The sequence below is a fragment of the Enhydra lutris genome, unplaced genomic scaffold, assembly GCF_002288905.1.
Source record: "Enhydra lutris kenyoni isolate GAN:26980312 unplaced genomic scaffold, ASM228890v2 scaffoldscaffold24, whole genome shotgun sequence".
NCBI classification, from domain to species: domain Eukaryota; kingdom Metazoa; phylum Chordata; class Mammalia; order Carnivora; family Mustelidae; genus Enhydra; species Enhydra lutris.
Window position 1 is genome coordinate 23,699,756 of NW_019154108.1, and position 27,749 is coordinate 23,727,504.

General features: G+C 36.2%; 1 protein-coding gene across 2 annotated transcripts in view; it reads right to left on the minus strand.

Moving 5' to 3' along the window:
- Window positions 1-27,749, minus strand: part of LOC111150663 (Ral GEF with PH domain and SH3 binding motif 2) — a 156,222-nt gene that overhangs the window by 67,902 nt on the left and 60,571 nt on the right. For both annotated transcript variants that reach the window (XM_022508175.1, XM_022508174.1), the window contains exons 6-8: window positions 26,900-26,989; window positions 21,211-21,303; window positions 9,198-9,324 (exon numbers count right to left, since the gene is read on the minus strand). In XM_022508175.1, the coding sequence (XP_022363883.1) occupies window positions 9,198-9,324; window positions 21,211-21,303; window positions 26,900-26,989 (310 nt within the window). The remainder of the gene's footprint in view (window positions 1-9,197; window positions 9,325-21,210; window positions 21,304-26,899; window positions 26,990-27,749) is intronic.

A 27,749-nucleotide genomic window follows, 5' to 3' on the forward strand; every position in this document is an offset into this window, starting at 1 on the left:
CCCAGATGACTCGGTCAATTAAGTGTCTGCTTTCAGCTTAGGACATGATCCCAGGATCCTGGCACAGAGAACCAAATTGGGTTCCCTGCTCATCAGTGAGCCTGCTCCTCCCTTTCTCTCTGCCCCTCCTCTCTGCTTATGCTCTCTCTCTCTCTCAAATAAATAAATTTTTAAAAATATTAAAAAAAGATTTCTGGGACAAATTAGGCATCTAGTTGTTGTATCAAATCTTAGTAAAATTTTCCTAGAGTATTCCATTTATTGACAGACCTATAGCATTTCACTTAAACATCCAAAACCCGATCAAAGGCAAGCCTTACAGAATTTTCACAGAAAAGGAATATTATATTACTTAAACTAGAATGATGTGAAGTCCACATACAAACTAGAAAACTGGGCTGAATGCTGAACTGTCTTGGCCACTAGGCCCACTCTGTTCTCTTTTGCAGACATGATATAGCTCTGTTCTGCAGTTCCTGGAGATCAGAAAATAAGCACCAGAGTTGTATGACAGCTAAGGGTAGGTTCTAAAGTCAGTACTGCTTGGATTTGTAGCCTAATTCTATCAATTTCCTAGCCGTGCTACCTTGGATGCTTTTTATACTCCACTTTCTTATCTATAAAATGAGGATATGAACAGTACCTAGCTTACGTAGTTACTACAAAAATCAAATGAGGTAGTATATGTGGTAAAATGTAAAGACTCTGTAGACTTTGGCTATCAGATTATTACTATTCATCTATGTACTTTCTGCCACACTTACCATGGTGCCTTGCATAGAGCAGGTGATCAACAACTGTGTTAAAAAGAAATACTACCCAAGTTTTCAGACATAAAATTATTTGATCCATGATCTTCATTTGCAAACCTAACAGAGCTATGTCATGCTATTAGGGCAGTTAGTGAAGAAACCAGACTGTAAGAAAAGATAAAGAAAAACTAAGGTGAGGATGGATATTCATGGTAGGAATTTCAGCCAAATGAGGATCTTCTGAGAGATTAAATAGGTCACTTGTGTCCAACAGCTAGCTACTTTGCATGTTATCTAGGAATAAAGACATGGTTGCTCTACCTTCAATATGACTGAACTGTAATCTTGGAGCTGGTTTACAAAAGGATTCAGTTATTTCTATTATTTATTTATTTATGTATTTATTTACTTTTCAGTGTAACAGAATTCATTGTTTATGCACCACACCCAGTGCTCCATGCAATACGTGCCCTCCATAATACCCACCACCAAGCTCCCCTAACCTCCCACCCCCGACCCCTTCAGTTATTTTTAACAAATGAAATGAAACTTATCCTAAGAATGATTTAGATGCTATTCTGTACTCAATGGGAGATACCATCAATGTCTAGGAAACTTGACATCTCTGACACAGAGACTTTAAAAAGTTCCAATTTTGAATAATGCTAACATTAGACAATGCCTTAAAATTCAGTAGGTATCTACAAATAAACTTATCCTCAAGTCTCCAAGCCTGGTAGAGAATAACAAGCAAATTTTCAGTCTAGTGCTCACCTGACTCTAGACTCTATGAGTCATGACATAAGAGTGCTAATACTTTTTTTCTTTTTTTAAATTTTATTTATTTATTTCAGAGACAGCCAGCAAGCAAGCGCAAGGATGAGCAGGGGGAGGGAGAAACAAACTCCCCGCTGGGTGGGGAGCCCGATATCGGGCTCCATCCCAGGATCCTGGGATTATGACCTGAGCTGAAGGCAGACGCTTAACCGACTGAGTCACCCAAGTGCCCTGAGAGTGCCAATTCTTCTAGTGTTTTATTTCTTAGGACTCCTACTGGTAATAATATAGTAAGTGTATAAAAACTTCTGAAATTATGAAAATGTTCAAAATTACTTATAAACCTGTACTAATGATTTTTATATACTTAATAGTAAGTTAAAATTATAGCTTAACAAAATTTTAGTCTTTTTAGTGTCTGTGAAAGATAACCAAGTTAGAAAAGAATGATGGTACTTACAATGCCAAGTCCCTTCCCCCTCATCCCCTAAAGCCATTTAAAAATAAGTTCACTTAATTTTATCAGTGGAGTTAATAGTTATTAAGTTGTAATTTTATAGATGATTATAGGAAGACTGACAAACTCAAAATTTTAATTTCAATACAAATTCCCAAAATACTAATATTATGCCCTAATACTTTCTTTGAACTATAAATGAAATAGTTATAATGTCTATCTTTATAGCAAGTCAGTTTAACCTCTTCTGTTTCTTCGCTTGTAAAATATGAACAATGATAGTATCACTTACCTCATAAAATTGTTAATTAGATAATTTATGTAAAACAGAGTCAGGCACACAAAATTAAGTACTAAATAAATGTCAGTTACTAAGATTTTTATTATTCTTTTCCCATTAAGGTTTGCTCAAAAAAATTGTAAAATGTTTTTGCTGCAATTACTGAAACATCAACAACCAGAAATGCCACCAGCAAAGCTGCTGGAACTGGGGGAATCGGATTCTGCTTACAATTAAAATGTAGATCTGTATAGCTGCTACACATTATTTATTTTTAAGATAAAAGCTCTTAAAGACTATGAACAGGGTAAAGAAGTTAATGTAACCCTAGCCCCAGCCTTTTTATATCACAAGTTCTCAAGTGATCTAAAGTAAACCTCAGAGAATTACCATTAAAGAATGTTAGAGGAATTTTAAATATATAAAAAAGAATGAGGGCAAAAAGCATGGAAGTGAGGTAATGGAAAATGCAGATGTAATTTTGGCTGAAGAAAAAGCTGGGGCTAGCTGCCATTTGGTTGGAGCTCATTCTCGGGATTCAAAAGAAAGTGACTGAACATGCTTTATTGCTGTTTCAGAATACAATATATAATCCAGTGAGAAGAAGGAGGTAAAGTACTCCATGGTGTACAGGATCTACAAATCAAATCAAAGAAAGGAAAAGGGAATAAAAGTCTTAAAATACCAAAAGCCAGTGACATTTTTTGACCATTAGACATTTTTGAGACCCAGTGTTAGAGCCTTTTATACATTTAAGCAAGTAAAACTCTACAGATGGAGAAGGGGAAAACTCGCTAATTTCCACAGAGCTGCAAACAGCTTTGGATTTTGTAAAAATTATCTGAATAAAAATGTGAATAAAAACCTAGTATTTTTGAAAAATATTTGTACACAAGTTAGTAGAAATTTCTACAACTAAAATAGAACGGTGCCTGGATGGCTCAGTCGGTTAAGTGTCTGCCTTCAGCTCAGGTCATGATCCCAGTCCTGGGATGGAGTCCCACATCGGGCTCCTTGCTCAGTGGGGAGCCTGCTTCTCCCTCTCCACCTGACAGCCACTCGTCCTGCTTGTGCTCTCTCTCTCTGAGACAAGTAAATAAATAAAATCTTAAAAAGAATTTAAAAAAATAAAGTAAAATAAAGAACTGTATCATACTAAGAGATCAAGGCAGGTTGAAAACCACTGAAAAATATAAGAGGATCAGATAAAATCAGATGATCATTCTAAGTTTAGGCATGCTTTCTTTAAACATTTCATTAGGTGCAAAAGAGGACACCACTAACAAGGCCTGGCAATGAAATGTACTACTTCCACGACAAAGAACAGAGAAGCGATTTTTCATAAGGTAATGATGTCAATCTAAGCCTCTGGTATTAAAGAGATGTTAAATTCCATAAGGGCGGGGACAAAGTTCATTTTGTGGCACCATGCATACTGCTGAGCAAAGACTGGTTGCCCGGTTGATATACTAAAAGAAAACTGGGGTGGGTAGGAAGCTGATAAACAAAACTGCCTCATAAATAAATCTTTTGTATTTAAAACAAATAAAGTTACTAGAACAATGACAAGGGCCCGGAAGGGATCATTAATTCAACCAATAAATAAGTGCACACTTTTTGTTCTAGATGCTAAAGATAAAGCCTTGAACCAAGAGATAAGAACTTACACTGCCAAAGGGGAGAAAGATGAATGAAACACAATGAAAATAAAATGGTGCTTTGAGAATCAAGAATGGAGGGGACACTACATTACAGAAGATTTTAAGGATAGCTTTTCTTTTCTCAAAAAAAAAAAAAGGTCTATTATGAAAATCAAACAAATCAAAAATTAAGGGTGTGTGATGGGGGGAGGGAATCTTACAAGAGTAAGAGGAGTCACACCTAGACGCATCTAAACAACATACTGATGTACTACAGAAAGGTAGGAGATTTTACAGAACCTTCCTTGCTTCTACTTGATCAAAAGCAATAAATTAACCACAATAATTATTTCTATTGCTTTATTTCTGCTTGCTATCTTTCCCAGAAAACATCCTAAGCTTGTTAAGCTACTGTCTTTTCCTCAAACTACACGAATAAAGTAGAAATGAGGCTAGGATATGCACACGAAAGAATATTTATGTTTCATATAACTAAAATTTTCATTTTTGCACAACATTCTATTTTTCTCTCTCCAGCAAAGCAAAACTTCCCACACCAAATTCTTCAATAAGCCCCTTAAGATTGTTATCCAATGACAAGAACAAATGAGTGCTGTTAATAATTTTCAGATTTAAAGCAATAATTCTCATATAAAACAATTTTTTCCTTGAGATTTGCCAAACTATTCCTCTCCAGAAATACTGCATCCTTATTCTAAGAAGTTTTCACTATATTGTCCAGGCTGACTAATTTTTACCTTGAATGCAAACCAACAGAAGAGACAATTTTTCAAGGGATGATGAGTTGAAAGCCAAGAAAATATTTTAACTTCTTATAATTTAATCCACATTGAATTGTAGATAAATTTGGCAGTATCAAAATAAGAGTTTTCTCAGCATATAAACTGCCACCTCCTTTTTAAAGCTTCTCTAAGAATGGTTGGTTTTGGTCATAATGCTTCGAAGCAACATCATTAAGTCTGGATCCCCTCTCATCAACAAACATGATTTGCCTTTACCTTTTCTCTGTGAACTATAGATTGTTTCTGTTGATATACTCTTTCCATAAGAACCTTTGCAACATAACAGATAAAGGGTGGCATTATGCAAATTCTGTATACTGAGGAGGGATAGTTAAATAGGAGCTACCAGTATGCATAATGAGTACCATCTTTCCAACATCTTTAGGGCAAGTTTTTATTTATGTATTTATTTGAGAGAGGGAGAGCAAGCGAGTGTACAAGCAGGGGGAGCAGCAGGCAGAGGGAAAGGGAGAAGCGGGTCTCCCCGCTGAGTAGGGAACCCAATGCGGGGCTCGATCCCAGGACCCTGGGATCATGGCCTAAGCCAAGGGCAGAGGCTTAACTGACTGAGCCACCCAGGTGTCCTTTTAGGGCAAGTTCTGTTCTATCCAACAGCATCTTGTAAATGTTGACATTTGGGCAACTGCACTAAGCCTAGTTTCCTAAGAGTAGGAAAGGATTCTGAAAACAAGACTACTTAAATATAAAAACCACAGTCATTAATTTTAAATTAGAATGAAATATGAAAAAAGCAAATATTAACAAGACATAAGCTGTTGTTTAGTCGTCATTCTTTAAAACACTTCAGTATTAAAGATGAGCAATGAAAAAACAAACCAGGTGCCTAAATATTAAATCAAGCGGTCAAAAAGTTGTATAAATTGAAAATGTTTCATATTTTCTTAGAAAAAGCATGTATGGTTTGAAAGACGGAATACATTTAATCTCAAGGTCTGCTGTACCACAAACTGTCTCTACATTAAAAGGATTATTTTCAAGATGGAAACAAACTTAGTCATAATAACTTATCTAACAAACATTAAGTTTTCCTTTCTCCCATCTACCAAAAGTTTCTATTGCCACATGTTCCACAATTATCTCACAGTCTCAGATGTTTATTTACAAACTAGCAAAGGGATGAACATCACATGAAGACTACCAACACATAAAATTATGTAGATGCTAAAGAGTATGTTCTCTATTTTAACTTTAGTTCCTTGTTGTTTTTTCCCCTTTTGGTTTCTAATTCTTGGATAACTCTTAGAAACATCAATCTCATTTCATTAGGCAACGCGAGAATCAGAGAAGAATTCCAGTAAAACCCCCAGGTTTTCAGTGCAGTGGAGTGGTATATAATGCCATACCACCTCACTGGTAGACTAAGTGAGGAGATAAGACAGGTTTAGAGGAAAGAGGAAGGAGGAAGGATGACGAAGTTACTCCTAAACACACTGAATTAGTTACCTATAGAGACCTCATTCAGTCGGTATTTGATTATGTAAGATGCTTCTAGGCACTGGTACTTGCTAGACGGCTGGATGTGCCAGAATTGCTAGGCTAGGTTTGGGAGCCACTGGGTGAATTACAGAAGTCTCAAGGAGACCACTCCAGGGAGTACAGCATAAATAAAAGCAGTGGCCTGAGACTTAGAAGAATAAATTTAAGAAAAACAGAGAAATAGGAGTCAATATAACAAAAGCCAGAAATGTAGAAGGTAAACCAAGAGAATGGTTGCTACTACTGGAAAATTTCAAGAAATAAATATCTACTATCAACCTTACAAAATTAATATGAGGCTTGAGAAATACCTATCAAACATTTAAACTAGGAAATCAATGGTGGCCCTACTGGGAACATCTCTACGACTAAAGAGGGAGATAAGAGCATACTGAGCAAAAGAAAATAGCAAGAAAAAGAGAAAGGAATAGGCTACTTTTTTTTTTTTTGAAGATTTTATTTATTTATTTGACAGAGACATCACAAGTAGGCAGAGAGGGGGAAGCAGGCTCCCCATTGAGCAGAGAGCCCAACACGGGGCTCGATCCCAGGACCCCGAGATCATGACCTGAGCCAAAGGCAGAGGCTTAACCCACTGAGCCACCCAGGCACCCTGGAATAGGGTACTTCTTAATAGCTTAGGTATAAAGCGAAGGAGAATTACATGGTAATGGTGAGAAGAAGAGTCTGGAGCATGAGAACATAGAAAATGGAAAAGAGGAGTCGTCAATCACTGGAGACCAAACTGAAGATACAGGCAAGATAATGGTTCTAATATTTTCTCCAAATCAACTTCTGCACCTCAATATATGCCTCATTAGCTTTAACTCACAGGAATAATCACTGTGTTTGTTGCCGGTACCAAGGCTGGGAGAAAATAAGTATACTCTCTAAAAGACAACAACCTTCCCAGTTCCCGCTAAAGTCCAGTCACACTGGTGGTTTGCTCCCTTCTCTTTCTTTCCTCTCTATGAGCATGACAAAGCAAAAATATATGCACGTGCACAGATAACTTCAAATCCTGTACCAAAGTCTCTGCTGTGGAAAAATGTAAAGCAGAATCCTGACCTAGACATCATGGCACCAAGATTTATATTCATTTGCTCATTTTCAACAAAAAAGAATCTTAATTTCCTTTTCTAAAAGATACAAACTGCAGAATTTGAGAAAAACATTTCAGTGAGAAATAAAATAATAGAATCAGTCAATTTTGTAATGAGAACTTAAGAGGGACAGTTGGAAAGATGACAGATCAAGACTTCAGAATACAGATCAATTAGGAACTTGGTTTTACGGCCATAAGCCACGCCTTCCACCTTATGGACCTTAATTTTCTAAATTATAAAGTAAGTGAATTAGAAGAAATCACCACGGTCCCATCCAGTCTAAAGAAGAGCATGATTCTGGTCCTTCGTGTGCTATTTCCAGGTAAAGAGAACCAAGGCTCAAAGAAGACAATTCAGTGACTTGAAATGTTAGTAGTACAGAAGAGTCATTTTGGAATTGAGGGCTGCTGATTCTCAGTCTAATGTTCTTTAAGTTATGTTCTTACAGAGTAAGAAGATACTGATGATTTTAAAAAAATCTTCTATTCCTCCTTACTGTCAATGACATTTTCAACAACGGGCACAACCAAGGCCATGGTGAAAAGCGAAGCACATGCGGAAAGTCTCTCCTAACATCTAGCTTAGAGCTCTCTGATAGAGTCATGTGTCCTATAGCGCTGCACTGTTGATCAAAGAAACAGCATAGTATTCTGGTATGTAGTGGCCATTATCCATGCTATGCTTGGGATATTCTGCCTTCAATAAGAATGCACAACACTGCCCATTTTCACTGGAATCCTATCATGTCCTACATGGTTCTAGTGAGTTCTACTTTTCTCTGAAAAACTAAGACTGATGCTCTACTACAGCTGAATGAGAGTATTATCAATTGCCTCTGTCTCTACTTTGTTTTCTAGTCATGGGCATCATAAAGAGTTCAAAGATAACACTGAGACATTTAAATAAATAATGGATTTTCAATTACTTTCAAAAATAATTACTGTGAAACCCAATGTTACTCACATGAAGACAATGTAATGTTATTACATGAAGACAATGGAGACAGAGGACAAAAAGGTTACTAGAAAGAAACAACTCTATCATTTGATTAATCTCTGCACAGGATCAAACCAATTTGTCTTAATATATGCTAAGCATCTTATCACATAGAGTATTTTCTGTATTTAAATTTACATATACTTTTTAAAATGGGCAGTTTGAGACTTCTTTTCATTGAAACAGAAAACAAAGCATTATTCCTTTTTTGTTGAAAATAATCTTGTAATATTATTGGTTAAATACTTCCTGGAATTTATAAACACTGTAAAATATACATAAAGAGATAAATTCTTAGTGAAATGATATATAAAATATATACTTGGTTGTCTCAGCACCTAGCTGAATTTTCATAGCTAAATAACTTATTCCCCAGGAAAACAACAATACCAACATTCACTAAGACTGCTTTTCACAATTTACCCTAAGAGATCTGCCAACTATATACATATAATAACTATATATATTCATGATATTGAAAATAAATTCAATAAATCTTTTGATAAATTTCTTTAGTTAATGTTAAATGTTTTTGTGGCATTAAACTTCATTGCACACTTTCATTCTTTAAAAGCATTACGAAAAGAGCTAAAATGTATTAGTTTTCCATGGTCCATCTTTATTTTTTATTTTTTTTCCCCACGGTCCATCTTTACAAAAAAATGATACTACGAAAACCCTTAAGGGCAAAAGCTAATTTAATATGAAAATACATCCCAGGTAACAAGGTAACATATTTCTTAAGTCAATTTTTTTTAACTTAACAGTCTTGCAGTAATTTCTTTAAAGGATATACACACATTTTTAAAGTACCTTGGATTTTATATAAATTACTGATTAATCAAGACAGAACAACTGGGCATAATGAACACACAGTGATATTACTCACCTAAATAGGGAATGCAAGGCGTCATCTTTAAGCTACTTATATAGTCTCTTAGTCTTTTGTAATTATCTTCTTTACTCATTACATATTCTAATTTTTCAAAGGTAGTTTTGTCTTTTCGACTTAGTAACTAAAAAACAAACAGAAAAGTCTAAGTTATTCCCAAATTCCATTTTATTATATTAAATAACTGAAGCTGTATTTACTATAAATTTAAATTTCAGAGTTATACCATCTTCAATTATACTCTGGTAGTGTATTAATAAAACAAAATCAGACATGTCTATTATAAACCGAGAGGTGCCTGGGTGGTGTAGTGAGTCAAGCGACCAGCTCTTAGATTTTAGCTCAGATCGTGATCTCACCACCATGAGATCAAGCCCTGCACTGGGCTCTGTGCTCAGCGCAGTCTGCTGGAGATTTTTCTCTTCCTATCCTTGTGCTCTTCCCACTCGTGCTCTCCATCTCTAAAAATAAATAAGTAAATCTTAAAAAAGGGGGGGGGGACCAAATCCACTATTTAAAAATTGTAATATCCTTTGTATGTACACAAAATCATTAACTAAGTAGTAAATTATAATACATTATTTCTCATCTTCACTATTTTATTCTTTAATTTTTTAAGATTTTATTTATTTATTTGACAGAGAGAGAGGAGAGCACAAGCAGGGGGAGCAGCAGGCAGAGGAAGAAGCAGGCTCCCTGCTGAGCAAGGAGCCTGATGCCACGCAGGGCTCGATCCCAGGACCCCAGGATCATAACCGGAGCTGCAGGCAGACGCTTAACCAACTGAGTCACCCAGGCACCCTTCACTATTTTAAATGGTTGAACAATTTTGTTGATCACTTTCCTAAGTTAAAATAATTACATATTCATATCCGCTCAAATGTCCAAATACTTTAATACACTGTCCCCTGCCTCTTCAAAGATAAAGATCATTCTTGCATAATCATTAAGAGATAAATACTGAATTTTGTGGTTTCAGTAACAGTCTTTCTTCACTAGTCCTAACAATAACCATAAAACTGTGATTCACACTTTCGGATTTTTAACAAGACACTTTTTCTTTGATCCTGCTGATCAGCGCTACCTCACACAGTTGATGAACAATCAACTGCACAGTTTTAGGAAGCTTATGGGGGCAGATTTGCAGTGAGTGTCCTTTGAGGAAAATGGAGACAATCTAGGGGAATAAAAGAGAAGTAAGGTCAATTACCCAAAACAGTATTAACTACTTGCTATTTCTTGTGTTTTTGATTTTAGCCATTCTGACAGGTGTAAAGTGATAACCTCACTGTGGTTTTAATTTGCATTTCCCCGATGAATAGTGATGTTGAGCACCTCTTCATGTTGGTCATCTGCATGTCTTCTTTGGAAAAAGGTCTATTCAGGTCCTCTGCCCATTTTCAAATTTGACTTTTTTTGGGTGTTGAGTTGTGTAAGTTCTTTATATATTTTGGATATTAACTCCTTAGATATATAATTTATAAATATATTCTCCCATTCAATAGACTGTCTTTTTATTTTGATGACGTATAGAAACCTTTTATTTTGGTGTAGTCCAAAAAATTTAATTTTGTATTTGTTTCCCTTGCCAAGGAGACATATCTAGAAAAGTATTCCTACAGCTGATGCAAAAGAAACAACTGCCTATATTTTCTTCTGGGAATTTTATGGTTTCACGTTTCACATTTAATTAATTTTGAGTTTATTTTTGTGTATGGTGTAAGAAAGTGGTACAATTTCATTCTTTTGCATGTAGCTGTCCAGTTTTCCCAATACCAGTTGTTGAAGAGATTATCTTTTTCCCCACTGTACATTCTTGCCTCCTTTGTCATAGATTGACCACACAAGCACAGGCTTATTTCTGGACTCTTCTGTTCCATTATCTATCTGCCTATTTTTGTGCCAGTAAAATACTGTTTTGATTACTACAGCTTTGTAGTATATCTTGAAATCTGGGATAGTGATGCCTCCAGCTTTGTTCTTCTTTTTCAAGAATGCTTTGACTATTTGGGGTCTTTTGTGGTTCTATACAAATTTAAGGACTATTAGTTCTAGTTCTGTTAAAGATGCTATTGGTATTTTGTGTTGGCAAGATTGTGGAGAAAAAGGAATCCTCATGCACTATTGGTGGGAATGGAAATTGGTGCAGCCACTGTGGAACATGGTATGAAAGTTCCTCAAAATATTAACAATCAAATTATCATATGATCCAGTAATTCCACTACTGGGCATTAAACCAATGAAAATGAAAAAAATAATTTGAAAAGATATATGCACTCCTTAAACATGTTTATTGCAGCACTATTTACAGTAGTTGAATATGGAAGCAACCCAAAGTTCCTCGACAGATGAATGGATAAAGAAGATGTGGTGTATATATATATATGTGTGTGTATATATATATACTCATGTGTGTATATATATATATACATATATGAGTTCTTACCATCTGCAACAACATGGATGGACCCAGAGAGTATAATGCTAAGTGAAATAAATCAAATAAGAGAAAGACAAAGTATCATATGATTTCACTCACGTGTGGAATTTAAGAAACTAAACAAATAAAGGAAAATAGAGACCAAAACAAACAAACAAAAACCCTAAAAAACCAAAACCAGACTCTTCAATATAGAGAACAAACTAGAGGTTGCTAGAGGGGAAATAGATGGGTGAAATAGAAGGAATTAAGAGAACAGTTATCTTGATGAGCACTGAGGAATGTACAGAACTGTGGAGTCATTATATTGTGCATCTGAAACATATTTAATGTTAACACTGTATGTTAATTATCCTTGAGTTAAGAAAGGGTATTTTAAGAATATTAATGAAAAAATTCAGAAAGTATGTTTTTAAGTATTTCAAAGACTCTGGAAAAAAGTATTTTTTTCTTTAAATGTATGAAGTTTCTACTTCATTGTGATGTAATAAACTCCACTTTATGTCATAAAATGTTATTTTTTAGGTTACAAAATATGTCCACCTATAAAATGCTCATCTAATTCTATGAGGGTAACAGAAAATCTGAAGATTAATTTAGAGATAAGGAGACAGAGATTCAAAGTTAATCACAGGATTAGCAAGAAGCAGAACACACTAATACTCTCTCAGTCATCCACCCACAAAGACATCCTGTTTTTCAGTGTCTCAGTCTGGTTCTGGAGATAAAGACAATTCTGATGCCAAATGCACTACTCTTTATATAGAGTATTACAAAGAGTACAACTGGGATTCACATTGGAATTTATTTTTTCATGGGCTCCAAGATGCAGATTATTTTCAGATAATCTCTACCAGAAATATATCTGAGCAGTATTCCTCCTTCTTCAAAACAAAATATTTTAAGGAGTCTTTTGTTTTCATATTTTAGATAGATAGCCCATGGTCTAAAACAGCAGTTGCATAATCTTTTGCTTGGCCCAGCTTCAACATACTTTATTAGCATTTTCAAGATCAGGCACAAATCTCTGCTGTTACCTAGAGTCCAACCATCCCTTTTCTCTCACCTAACAGAGTATTTGGATATGGAAAATACGGTGATGTGATGTGGCAGGGTAACAGTAAACCTGTTCCTTTTTTCTTAAATCAAGCACTCCAAAACTCTGGTACAGTATCAGGAGAAACACCACTGATTTTGCCACATCTGAAACACAGAACTCTGGTGAAGAACTACATGGTCTAGTATGTATAAAAAGGGGGCACCTAGGCGGCTCAGTTGGTTAGCATCTGCCTTCCGCTCAGGTCATAAGGTCTAGGGATGAAGCCCTGCATCCAGCTCCCTGCTCAGTGGGGAGTCTGCTTTTCCTTCCCCCTCTGCCCCTCCCCCCTGCTCATGCTCTCTCTTGTTCTCTCTAATAAATAAAATCTTTTTTCTCAAATCAATAAAATCTTTAAAAAAATACATATAAAAATAACTCATATTTGGAATTTTCATAATAATCGATAGCCAGATTAAAAGGATTCAATCTGGTGTGGGACCACAGAGCCTTCTTTCAGGAAGACTATTTATAGGAAGAGCATGGACAAAAGAATTAATTAGATGTTAAAATAAGGTATTTCCGATGATATCCCAGAAACTTGTCCAATGCCCCCAAAGCTGTATCTACGAAGTCCTGATTTTTTTTCTGCTTTTCAAATCTTTTTCTGATGTTCCTAATGTTATCCCTACGATGTTACTTCACTATACTCTTCCCACCAAAAAAGGGGAAAACAAAGTGGTCACAACTGCATGTTTTAGGTACTATACTCTTCCTCTGGCGAAGATCATGACAACCAGGGGCAAAGCTCTTCACATGTTCACTCATGCATGAATGTGGGAACTCCACATGTTCTGGGCCAGATCTCTACACCATGTTACCATAAGAATCTACTTTGGGGGGGGCGCCTGGGTGGCTCAGTGGGTTAAAGCCTCTGCCTTCGGCTCAGGTCATGATCCCAGAGTCCTGGGATGGAGCCCCACACCGGGCTCTCTGCTCAGTGGTGAGCCTGCTTCCCCTTCTCTCTCTGCCTGCCTCTCTGCCTACTTGTGATCTCTCTGTCAAATAAATAAAGAAATTAAAAAAAAAAAATCCCACCTCCTAATACCATCACATTTAGGGGTAGGGTTTTGACTTATACTTAAAAAAAGAAAAAATAAAGAATCTACTTTGGGAAAATCTGCATGAACCTCTATTCATGTCAGTCACCATAAAAAATATAAGATTCCCAGATCACCCCTCACCACCTTGATTTGTATCCCCAAACAATACATACAAATGTGTTCATCTGCATAAACAACTTATCTTGAACCTTGGATGCAGGTTAATTATAATCTTTTGTTCATGACATTCAATTATCATTATTCTCTGATACGGCTTTCCTGTTAAATTGATTTATTCTTAAATTTCCTAACAAACACATACGCATCAATTTTCCTAAGAACCATACACCAATAACACATCTACATATGTGCTCCTTCCATATCTAAATCCCTTGACCTTTTTTTTTTTTTTTTAAAGATTTTTTTTTATTGAGAGAGAGCACAAGCAGGGGTAGGGAGAAACTCATGTGGGGCTCAATCAGGACCTCGAGATCACAACCTGAGCCAAAGGCAGATGCTCACCCAACTGAGCCACCCAGGCACTCCCCTTAACTATAAGTATCCAATAATCTCCTTCCTAAATTTTGCCTATCATTCTCTTAAATTTTATTTTATTTTTGACTGAACAATATCATGCTATTTTTAGTCTTTGGATTTATTCATTCAATGTTCTGACACTGAAGTTCCACCAATAATGTTACGTGTGGCTGTAGTTCACTCATTTTCACCGCTTCCCTATATATATCTTCTTCTCTGAAGTACTATCATTTTCTATTTTTCTTTTTTTTTTCCTTTTGCTTTTTAAGAGATTTCTTTATATATATATTCCAGATACAAATTCTTGATCAGTTACAACTGCTTCACATTATTTTCCCTCATTCTGGGGCTTCTTTTCAGTTTTCTTTAAAATATCCTTTGATTAACAGAAATTCTTCCTTTAATGTGGTAAAAATTTTTCATCTTTTCTTTCACTGTTTGAGGTTTTTGTATCTTATCTGAAATACCTTTACAGATTCCAAGTTAGAATCTATTCATACCAAGCCAGGGAGATATTAAGCTATTTTTCTCTTATGAAAGCTTCCACGTTTTTCATTCCACATGTAAGTCTTTAATTCATCTAACAAAGACTTTAATTTTTTCCCCAAACTGATAATCAATTTCCTGGCTCCAATTAATAAACAGACCCTCATTTCTCCACTGATTTATAATGCCACCACTATCATATATCAGAGTTCTATAAAAGCAATTATCTATTTTGGGGTTCTTTCTTCTGTTCCACTGGTTGACAGGTCTACACCTGCACTAAATGTACATTACCGAAATAATACAATATATCTTGATATCTATTAGGGCTCTGTCAAAGTCTTCAACCCCATTTTCTCCTTCAGAAATAAGTTGGCTATCCTGACCCTTTACATTTCCATGTAAATTTTATAAGCAATCTTGTCCCAGAAGGGGACTTTGATTCAGGGTGCATGTATCTCTACATACATTTGGGGAACACTGGCATCTTTAAGATTTCCTATCCATGACTAAGGGAAATTGTTCCATCTCCTTAGTTCTTCTTTAATGACTTCCGGTGAAGTTTTATAGTTTTCTGCATATACGTCTTACATATATTTAAGGGCTGATATTATAAATACATGGCAAAGAAAAAGAACCCAGCCCTCAGCCTTGGAAAAACCTGTAAGGAAGAAGCTAATCAGCTAGATCACCTGCCATGGTCTACTCTGGACCGACCACTCTGGGGATGACTGAGCAATGTTCCATGGACTATACTTGGTCAGATTTAAACCAAAGGCGAATTATTCTGAGATCGCTATTTGAAAAAACGTCTTGCATATATTATCCCATATATTGTTTGCTATCGTGTTTCTTTTACTGATACTGTAAAAGGTGTTCTTTCAAGTGATATTTTCAAATTGTTTCAAATACAACTGGTTTTGTGTACTGTTTGTATATTCAGTCACTGTAATAAACTTTTTTTTAAACTGTGGTAAAATACATAACATTCACCATTTTAACCATTTTCAAGCGTACACTTTAATGGCATTAAGTACATTCATCTTATCAACCAACCATCACCACCAACCATGCATGGTCAGAACTCTTTTTATCTTCCCAAACTGAAATTCCACACCCACTGGACAGTAACTCCCATTCCTTCCTCCTTTGGGCCCCTAGCAACCATCTTCTACATTCTGTCTCTATGAATCTGAATATTCTTGGTACCTGGTATATACAGAATCAGACAGTATCTGTCCTTTTATGTCTGGCTAATTTCTCTTAGTGTAACGTCTATAAGATTCATCCATGGTGTGACGTGTCACAATTCCATTCCTTTTTAGTGCTAAATAATATCCCATTCTACGTGTATGCATTGTGTCATTGTGTATATCCATTCATCTGCTGATGGATGTTTAGGCCATTTACACCTTTCCAACTGTACCTTCTGGGTCTCACGGTCCATCCTCTGCAAAAGCTCCATTCTTTTTTTTTTTTTTTTTTTTAAGATTTTATTTATTTATTTGACAGAGAGAAATCACAAGTAGGCAGAGAGGCAGGCAGAGAGAGAGGAGGAAGCAGGCTCCCTGCTGAGCAGAAAGCCAGATGTGGGGCTTGAACCCAGGACCTGGGATCATGACCTGAGCCGAAGGCAGCGGCTTAACCCACTGAGCCACCCAGGCGCCCCAAAACCTCCATTCTTAACCTTTTCTTTAAGCACTCTTCATTCTTTTGTAACATAAGCCTAGATTTGATTTGGGTGCAATCCTGGCTCCTTGCTCTTCACAATTTTTTCCCAACATCCTCCAGCTTCTACTAAGTTCAAGCACTAGATCAGTGCTATCTGATCAAATTTTGTGATGAAAACGATCTCTGTGCTGCCCAATACAATGGCCACCAGCCACATGACTACTGAGTACTGGCAACATGACTAGTATGAATGAGGAACTAATTTTTAAATTTAATTTTAATGATCTAAATACCCACATGTGGCTAGTGGCTACCATACTGGACGGAGAGCACTAGATTATAACACTTATGTTTCTGTCATCAACAGAGCTACTAGTCATTTTCCCCACTGTATCTTAAAGGTGTTAGTAGTTGGAGAAAGAGTCCGCGAACCACCATGATTTTCATATTTTGGTGACTGTAATTTTCACACAGATGACACTCTTACTACATGGTTTCTCAGTTCCTTGACTTCAACTCCCCCTTCAATGATCCTACCTTCTACCACTCTCAGTCTCTACTCCCTTGGTTATCCTGAATCCAAAAAGAACGGACTGCACCAGACTTTCCAATCCAGTTACCAATGCTACTTTTTCACTCCTCCTCTCTTTTACTGGGTGTAAATTCCTTACCTTACTAAAACAACTTTGTACATTTACCCACTTTCTCTCTTGTGCTATCCCTGACCCCAATATGGAACAAACAATCCTTGAAAAATTCCAACACTGGTTAAATACAATTCTCATCACTATTCCAGACTTAATGCTGAACACCTGAACCTGACTGGAGCATACATGACTTCGCTGACTGGTTTCACCTTTAATTTATGACCAAAAATCTCAATCATAAGGCCTACCATACCAAACCTACCCTATTTCCCTAGTTAATTCATTCTCACACTCTTCTAATAAGATGACTTTCATCTGTTCTTTCTTCAAACCTCTAACACCTCTCCCCCATCACTCTCAATCAGTGACTCTGCTTTACATGTCTTAAGAAACAAGTATCAGAGGAATTTCTAGAATCTCACCACCACAGGTACCAACTTACCTGCATCTGTAACCAAATGCATCCCCTTCTCTCCTGTTAAAATGGATAAACTGTTCCTGCTCCACTCCAGAACCAGATCAATTCCCTCCTGCCTGATTAAGGGTATTGCTAGAGTAACTTCTTGCTCTCCTACCATTTTTCTATTAGGTCACTGCACCAGCATACAAACATACTGTCATGGACCTCATTTCCAAAAACAAAGCAAAATTTGGTCTTACATCCCCCTCTAGCTGTCAGATTTCTCTGCAGTACCACAACCCTGCCCTTTACAACAAAATTCCTCAAATGCATTTTCTGTATTTGCTGTCTCATATTTTTCTCCACATTCTCTCAAATCCAATCAGTTTTTGGTCCACCGCTATACTGAAACCACTCTTGGCAAGGTTGCCAATCCTCTTCAACTGCCCATATCCAGTGCCCATGTCAAGGTTCTCACCTAATTCAACTTACTAGCAGCAAATGACATGGGGGATCACTTTTTTTTTTAAGATTTTATTTACTTATTTGACAGAGAGAGAGAAAGAGGGAACACAGCAGGGGAGCAGCAGGCAGAAGGAGAAGCAGGCTAGCCGAGCAGGAAGGCTGATGTGGGGCTCGATCCCAGGACCCTGGGATAATGACCTGAGCTGAAGACAGACGCTTAATGACTGAGCCACCCAGGCGCCCCGTGATCACTCTTCCTTGAAAGTTTCATTACCTGACTGTGGAAAACTCCCACTGTAATATTTCCTTTGCTGAGTCCTCATTTTTCCAATCTAAATCTTGGGAGGCTTCCAGGGCTCTTCATCTGTACTTATAATTCAGGTGATCCTTATATTTTAAATAATGTTTTAAATAATACCATTATGCTGATGATCAAAAATATATTATCTCTAGCCCTAACTCCTCCCTTAAACTTGTACACCTGACTCTGACCTTACAATTGCACATGGATATTCATCAGCCAACTCAAACTTGTTATGTGTAAGAAGAGAACCTCCCTGCCCCACCACCAACACACTCCTCCCCTATACCCCCAGAATATCAGTAAACAGCATCTCCACTATTTGATTTGATGTGACCTCTCTGGACACACTCATCTCCTACCATCAACTACCCCATAGCTTACTCCACTCTCTCAACACTGACTGCCCTGCTATTCTTTGAATGTCATCAGGGCCTTTGTACTATCACCTCTGCTTGAAATTTTCTTCTCCCAGACTTCCACACAAATGGTTCTCTCAGTTATTCCAGCTCTCTAGGCAACTGTCACGGATATTAGCCCTTGAACAATATGGGTTTGAACTCCGTGGGTCCACTTATACGTAAATTTTTTTACAGCGGAGTACTGTAAATGCATATTCTCTTCCTTATGATTTTCTTAGTAACGTTTTTTCTCTAACTTACTTTATTGTAAGAATGCAGTATATGATGCATAGAACATAAAAAATACATGTTAATCGACTCTGTTATTGGTAAGACTTCCAAGTCAACAGCTGGCTGTTGTCTGGAAGGAGTCAAAAGTTTTATGTGGATTTTTGATTGTGCAGGGGGTTTGGCATCCCTAATCCCTGCATTGTTCAAGGGTTGATTGTACTATATAAAATACCTTCCTATTTTCTCTTCTATCCCACTTAATCCGCTTTATTTTTCTTCAGAGCATTCATCACTATTTAAAATATCATTACTTTTTTACAGTTTATTTTTTCCCAGTAGAATGTTAGCTGCATAAGAGTAGGACTTTATGTGAATCACTTACTGCTGTATGCCAAGCAATCAGTGCCTGGTACAGTATAGACTATTTTAAAATTTACTATAAACACTAAAAATTTTATTCAGATTAATAATGAACTGTTAATGAATGAAAAATTCTTTTTCATGCAAATATGAGAGAGACAACAAAAATATGTTCAAGAAAGTAAAAATTAACTTGAGGGAAATGTATCTCATTACTAAGCCCCAATATACATCAGAGTATAATTCTTTACCCTAAAACTCCAAAAATGGAAATCATTACTGTGTATTTTTATTTCCAGTCACCAATGAAATTCAAGTTTTAAGAAAAGAGAGTAAGGTCATCTTATTAATAAGAATTTTTTAAAAAGATGCTATTTATTTATTTGACAGAGACACAGTGAGAGAGGGAACACAAGCAGGGGGAGCGGGAGAGGGAGAAGCAGGCTTCCCGCTGAGCAGGGAGCCCGACACAGGGCTCAATCCCAGGACCCTGGGATCATGACCTGAGCCTAAGGCAGACGACCAACAACTAAGCAATTTTTAAAGTAAGAAAACCTTCACCCAGGTGCTCCTAAAACACAAACAGAATATAAAGAGGATCAGATGCTCTTCAATATAATGTCTTTCCAATATAGAAAACCACCCTGGTTTTCATGAGAAACATCTATCTCTTCAGATACTATGAAAAGTAAAAGCAACACTAGGCTAATTAAAAATGGTTACACTTTAGTTAGAAAAAAAAGTTTGGGGTACCTGGGTTGCTTAGTGGGTTAAGCCTCGCCTTCTGCTCAGGTCATAATCTGAGGGTCCTGGGATCGAGCCCCGCATCAAGCTCTCTGCTCAGCAAGGAGCCTGCTTCCCCGTCTCTTTCTGCCTGCCTCTCTGCCTACTTGTGATCTCTCTCTTTCTGTGTGTCAAATAAATAAATAAATAAAATCTTTAAAAAAAATTATTACGAAAAGACACACACAAATGATCTGAAGCTTGAGAATCTATCCTATTAGTAAAGAGCTCTTCAAATATGCTATGCCTTTGCTTATTAATATACTCCAGCATTTACAACCGTCACTGTCAAATAAATAAATAAAACCTTAAAAAAAAAGTTTTTAGAAGTTAGTCATCTCTTTATCACAGGACTCCAAGAATACAGTAACCCTTTGTATAAAATGTAATAAACAAAATCATTACTCCTTAACACCAAAGAATACCATTAAGTAAGAACAGATTTAATTGGATCTCAAATTTTACTTATATAAAATCTAAATGAAAAATACCTAAAGCTCAAGGCCAGTATCATGTCACTCAAATATGAAAGTACACAGATTTGTAGAAGTCAAAATTCACACCCTGACCTTGTTAAAGTGATAGAACCAAATACAATTAACATGTATCAGAATGTGCAGCAACACTGCATAATCCCATGTTAGCGGTGAGATTTTTTCATTATTCCTGAGGGAAAAAAAAATCTAAGTTTACTAAAAAAAAAAAAAAGAAAAGAAAAGAAAATCTAAATAAGTAAATACTCCTTAAAAGTTGCAATTTAGATGTTCCCTGAATTTTCCAAAAGCTTAATCTTTGTAAGATTAAATGCAAAAAATACTGTATTAAATGCAAAAAGAAAAATTATACTTTCCCATAAGTAAACATGAAATGCTATGTTGTTGAAAATGCACAGATTCTACAAAAATGATTTACTAAATGGCAAAAAGCAAGTACCAAGCTATACTTTACCCAAAATTACACCTGACAAGTCTAGTGTAACACTTAAAAGAAGAAAATGCAGGCTTCAAAAAAAAAAAAAAAGAGTATAAACTAATTTAAAAGTCCTTATCTATTTTAATATTAACCTTACTAAGAACTACAGAAGAAATAAATACATCTTTATTTCTAACAGGAAGTCTAGCCCTTTCATTAACTAGGAAGATGACTTACCGCCCATGTTTTAGTCAACCTGAAGATTGGGGCACTCTGTAAGCCAGAAACCACCGCCATAAGTGCATGAAGGTTATTCAGCTCATACAGCTTCTGAAATTTAAGAAAAAGGGGAGGAGAGATGAAAAATAGTAAGGATAACTTTAGATTAACAAGTAAAATCTAGGCAACTCGTAGTGTTCTAGTACTTCTTACCCTGATCAGTGAAATTTGTCTTTGGAGTACCCATTATGTTTACAATAAGTTGATTCTGGCCCATAACAGAACCTCCATGCTCTAACCTGGCATTGTCCCCAAGCTCTGGGAACAAATCTACCTCTGGTTCAATAATATATTAAGAAAACCAAAGTTATGGCTCAGTATCAAGCTTACCCAGTATGATCATGCACCCCAGTTTCTAGTAAGGAGTCTCCTTCCTTAAATTGAAATACTAAGCCTCCGCCTTATGATCCCAGTTTCAAGAAAGGATCCTGATCCAGTTTCCTACTCAGTACCCTCATAATTCCAGGGTTACGGTTCAAACCTGCTTTCCATAGTCCTTATTTCCTGCTTCCTCCTGCCTGAATCCTCTGATCCTTGGTTCTTCACTCATGTTGGGACATCCACTTGCTTCCCAATACTTGACCCTGCTTTTTATAGTCTCCTTACAGAACTCCTCTCTAACATTAGGTTCTATCAGTTTGCCAAGAGAGCTACTTGACATTTAATGCTAATTTCCCTGATTTCCTCATACTACCACATACTTACATCTTAATGGTCCTATCTGAAAAATCATTTAGAATGGTCCTCGCCCACCACCAAGAGACTCCAAAGCAAAAATGCCTGTTTTGAACATTAGTGCAAGGAAGGGGAAGGGTTCTGTTTCTCTGGAGATCTCCGACCAATATATCACCTTAACTCAGGTCTCAAAGAATTCCCATAAAGTTTCAAGAAATATGAACTCAACAGACTCAATTTTTAAAAAAATGGAAAACAAGGGGTGCCTGGGTGGCTCAGTTGGTTAAGCATCTGCCTTCAGCTCGGGTCATGATCCCAGGGTCCTGGGATCAAGCCCCGCTTTGGGCTCCCCATCTCCCTCTCCTTCTGCCTGCCATTCTGCTACTTGCGCTCTTCCTCTCTCTGTGTCAAATGAATATTTTTTAAAAATAAATAAAAATAAAAGCTTAAGCTTAGGAAAATTAAAAAATGGGAAATGAAAAAACATAAGGAAATAAGAATTCACAAATGGAGAACCATCAAGTATAGGCCTCAGTGAAATGAAGATTAAATGAAGATATTATCTAGAATGCAACATAAAAGTTTTTTTAAAAATGTGAAACAAAGAGACATGAAATGTAGAGAAAAAAGGCCAACATTTATCTAGTCAGAGATGCAGAAGATGATAAAAAGGATTGGTAGAAACAGTTATCTGAGAGGTAATGGTAGATTATTTTCTCAGATTACTGAAAAGATGTTAGTTCTTAGGTTGTCAGGAAGCTCAAGGAATCCTAAGCAGAGTAAAGAACAAAAAGCAAATACAAAAAACTCTAAGTCTAGAATTGTACTTTTTTAAAGATTTTATTTCCTTTTTTTTTGGAGAGAGAGCAGGAGCAGTGGGGAGAGGAAGAAGCAGGCACCCCACTGAGCAAGGAGCCCAATATGGGGCTCCCTGAGCTGAAGGCATACACTTAACTGACTAAGCCATCCAGGCACCACTAGAATAGCCTTTTTTAAGAACAAGGAAACATAAAGAGACTTCTAGGTTAAATAAAATAAAGATCACTTTAACAAAGAATTTTTAAAAATGGTGTCAGATGCTCAACATCACTAATTATTAGGGAAATGCAAATCAAAGCCACAATGAGATATCCTCTCATACTGCTGATTGGCTACTATTAAAAAAAAAAAAAACCTCAGAAAATAACAAGCGCTGGCAAGTATGTGGGGGAAACACTGCTCACACACTGCTGGTGGGACTATAAATTGATGCAGCCACTATGGAAAGCACTGTGGAGGTTTCTCAAAGATTTAAAAACAGAACTACCATATGATCCAGCAATTCTGTTTATGGGTATTTATCCAAAGAAAATGAGAACACCAATTCAGAGAGATATATCCACCCCTATGTTCACTGCAGCCCTACTTACAATAGACAAGGTTCGGAAGCAACCCAGTACTCACTGATAGATAAACAGATAAAGAAGATGTGGTATATATGATACAATGCAGTATTACTCAGCCATAAAAAAGAATGAAATCTTGCCATTTGTGATTCTCTTGTTGAATCTAGAGGGTATTATGCTAAGTGAAATAAATCAGACACAGAAAGACAAATACAGTATGATTTTACTTATATGTGGAATCTAAAAAACGATATAAATGAACAAACAAAACAGAAACAGATTTATAGAAAATAAGCTGTCGGTTATCAGAGGGAAGGGTTTGGGGGAGTGGACAAAACAGGCAAAGGGGATTAAGAGGTACAAACTTTCAGTCCTAAAATAAGTACATCATGGGAACATGATGTACAATATAGGAAATATTGTAAAAAATATTGTAATAATTTTGTATGGTAGCTAGACTTATCATTAAGATAATTTCATAATGTATAAAAACATTGATTCACTATGATTCACACCTGAAACTAACAGGATACTACTGTACGTCAATTACACATCAATAAAAAAATGGTGCCAGAACTATTCAAATGAAAAATACAAACAGTAATCCATAATTCATACTTACATAAAAAATTTATTCCACATGGAGTAAATACTCAAGTACAAAAATCAAAGCTATAAAACTAAGTTATATATGCTTAAATAAGACAATAAAAATTAAAGATCAGTAAGTTTGACTACTAAACTTAAGAATACCTATATCAAAACATAACATGAAAAATGATGACAAGTCACAAACAGCATGATACATATGAAAACACATAAGAGAACTAGCATCTAGATTTAAATTAAAAAAAAAAAAACTCCTACAAAAATCAATAAGTAAGAGAAAACTGTTCAAAGATCTTGAACAGACATTTCAAGAGAGAAAACCTAAATGGCCAACAGAGAAAAAATTGTTCAATCTCATCACGTTCAATGAAGGTTATTTGTCTGTCATTTCTTTAAAGGTAATTTATCGGGGCACCTGGGTGGCTCAGTGGGTTGAAGCCTCTGCCTTCGACTCAGGTCATGATCCCAGGGTCCTGGGATCGAGCCCAGCGTCGGGCTCTCTGCTCCGCAGGGAGCCTGCTTCCTCCTCTCTCTCTCTCTGCCTGCCTCTCTGCCTACTTGTGATCTCTGTCTGTCAAATAAATAAATAAAAATCTTAAAAAAAAAAAAAAAAAGGTAATTTATCTGTTCTCTCTGTATTTCTACGGCTTCAACGCTCACATGAGCACCTAGAGACTCCAACAAGAAAGCTTGACAGCAGCAGTGTTTGTAACAACAAAAACCTGAAAACTATCCAAGCTAGAGTATGCTGAGGAATTTGTGGTATACGCAAATAAGAGGGCGCGCTACAACAGAGACACACCCCAAACCATGCAGTAACAGTGCTGAGTAAAAAAACCAAGTTTTTGGGTGCCTGGGTGGCTCGGTGAGTCTGCCTTTGGATCAGGTCATGATATCAGGGTCCTGGGATCAAGTCCCACATCAGGCTCTCTGCTCGGCAGGGAGCCTGCTTCCCCCTCTCTCTCTGCCTACCTCTCTGCCTACTTGTGATCTCCATCTGTCAAATAAATAAATAAAATCTTTAAAACAAAACAAAAACCAATTTCTGAAAGTATAAATGTAATTTGGAAATAATTTAAATAAAACTGAAAAACATATACAACAATATGAGATTCAGGAACACACACACACATATATAAAACTATCAAAGAGAAGCAAACAACATTGTGCGCAATAGTTCCTTTTGTAGTGGGAGGGTAGGGATCGCCTATGAGAAGATCTATGGGAATTCAAAGAGGGTAGTGAATACATGGACATCCACCTTACCATTCTTTTGCTACTTTTAATCTATTTTATAAATTTTTTGTGTGTCTCTGAGATCAGTTTTATTCATCAAATTTGATTAGACAATAGTACCCAGTTATTTAATCAAACATTAATCTGGGCATTGCTGTGGAGCAATTTTGTAGATATAATTTATATCTATAATCAGCTGATTTTAATTAAAAGAGATTACATTGATAATATGGTAGGCTGCATCTAATCAGCTGAAACAGCTTAAGAGACAAAAACTAAGGTTTTCCAGAGAAGAAATTCTGCCTCAAGACTGCAGCTTCAATTCCAGCCTGAGTTTCTAGACTGTCCATCAGCCCTATAATCGATTTCACACTTCCTAGCCCCCTCCCACAACTACTGGAGTCAATTCCTTAATTTTCTTTATATATTTTATATATATGTATATTTATCCTCCCATTCTAGAGAACCCTGATACAATCTACTAAAAGAAGAAAAAGACCTGCCAGTTTTATACAGACTGAATACAGAAGGGAGGGAGGCAGAATAGAGGGATTTTAAGAGATGGTGCATGACAAAAAAGAGTATGAACTACAAAGGCTTGGGACGAAAGCAACTACTGTCAAAAATAACTAAGTCTAAGAATCTGCACTGGTACTAAATGATTACTTGATGAGGAGGATAACAGGAAGACCGATAGGCAGAATTTGGTGGTTTTGAACAGAACATGTGAAGCACATACACAAAAATACCAGAGAACAATAAAACAAATTCAGACTCTGTGGAGAAAAGAGATGAATTTGTTAGCTAAAACTCATTACTTATTGAACATATCACAGAGAGTGTTTTTTATAAATTTTATGACACTGCCATAAAATATATTTGGAAAGCTAGCTCTGCCACCTAGTGCCACAGAATGTTAGAATATAATTGTTCCCAGGTGTTCAAGGAAAATATAGAAGTGTTACAACTCACAGCAATTACAATTTTACAATTATTATAATAATTTAAAACTGTAAAAATCATATCCTCATTTTAGTCCACTTTCATTTGGACATAAGGTAAGTTATGTATTTACCACAAGAATGATGAAGAATGTGGCTATAATTATGCCACCTTTTAGTGAACTTAACATAAGTTTGGAGTTGTTATGCGTTTTAATAAAGTAATAGCATCCTCTTGTGAAACGGCCTGTTCACCCTCCTCTCTAAATTCTGACCATCCTTGAAGTCCATGTTCCTTTTCTCTTGCTGCATTTATTACCCATGCCCTACGACAACTACTCAACTAACATATTTGGTGAATATCCTCTTTATATTATTCTTTTATAAATAAAGTCTTATCATTCTCTACAATGTTGGCAGTGATATATTTTAAAAGCAAATAACTGGTATGTATTTTCCTACTTAATCCTATAAGGCTTTCCCAATTACCTGCACAAGAGTCCAGTATTTTGTAACTATCCTACTTCACCATAATCTGATCTCTGCCAACTTATCCAGTCAAATAAATAGTATAATCCAGCTACTCTGAGAGAGGGAGGAAAGATGTAAGAGGGAGGAGGAGAGGAGGAATAAAGAAAAGGCAAAGAATACAGACACCCAACTGAAAAAATTGACATACTAATCAATAGGCCTTATTTTCCAGGGTCAATTAATAATGAATAAGGTGTCACAGGCAAACATTCACTCACAAACAGTGCTGAATGACTGGACTCAAAAAATAAAAACACAAGTCTTTCTTACCTTAGCAGTTTTAATATAATGGCTCAAAACTTCTGCTCTAATTTTTAACGTCTGAGCATGAAGAATTTCTCTAACAACCCAAAAGCTTACCTGCAAATGAAAATGAAAAATAGTTGAATGGCAAAACTCTTTACTCACTAGGATTCAATTAATGACAGGAACTACTTGATGAACTACCTATAGCCGGTTAAAAAACCATACTTGCTCTTTCCCAGCACACCACCCAGTTGGCTATATACCCAATCTTTAGACGTTGCATACAATTCATATACATATGAGATATGTATGTGCACAGAGACCGATATATATGTATGTATGTACTTCCACACACATAAAAACATCACTATGATGTTTCATTTGTAAAAGCAAACAACTTTTGAAGGAAAGAGCTAATAGAAGAATGCAATAAAATTGGAGTGATACAAGAAAAACACTATACCAATACATGTGATTTTGCTGTATTCTGAAACACTGTGGCAGAATTAGGTAAGCTTTAAGAGCAGACATTATAAAAAATGCTACTTATGGCACGCTTTTCCTGTGTCTGTGTAATCCCACAATGCCATTTATTTACATCAAGCATAATTGTGTGAAGAATCCCAAGTGTTTCTTGGTATGAATAAAATAAAATATCATAAAGAAAAGTGTATCCAAGTCATTCTAAAATTAAGATTGTATTTAAAAAAATCATGTAATGTTTTCTCTAATTCAATAAACTGTATTCACAATTTCTTTTAAAAATCATTAAAAATAATTCATCAGAAGGCATACTAGATCTATCTGTAACACTACTAAGAGGCTCTAATCCACTCTGATCAAAGTAGTTTGCTTACCATATGGTATAATGTAA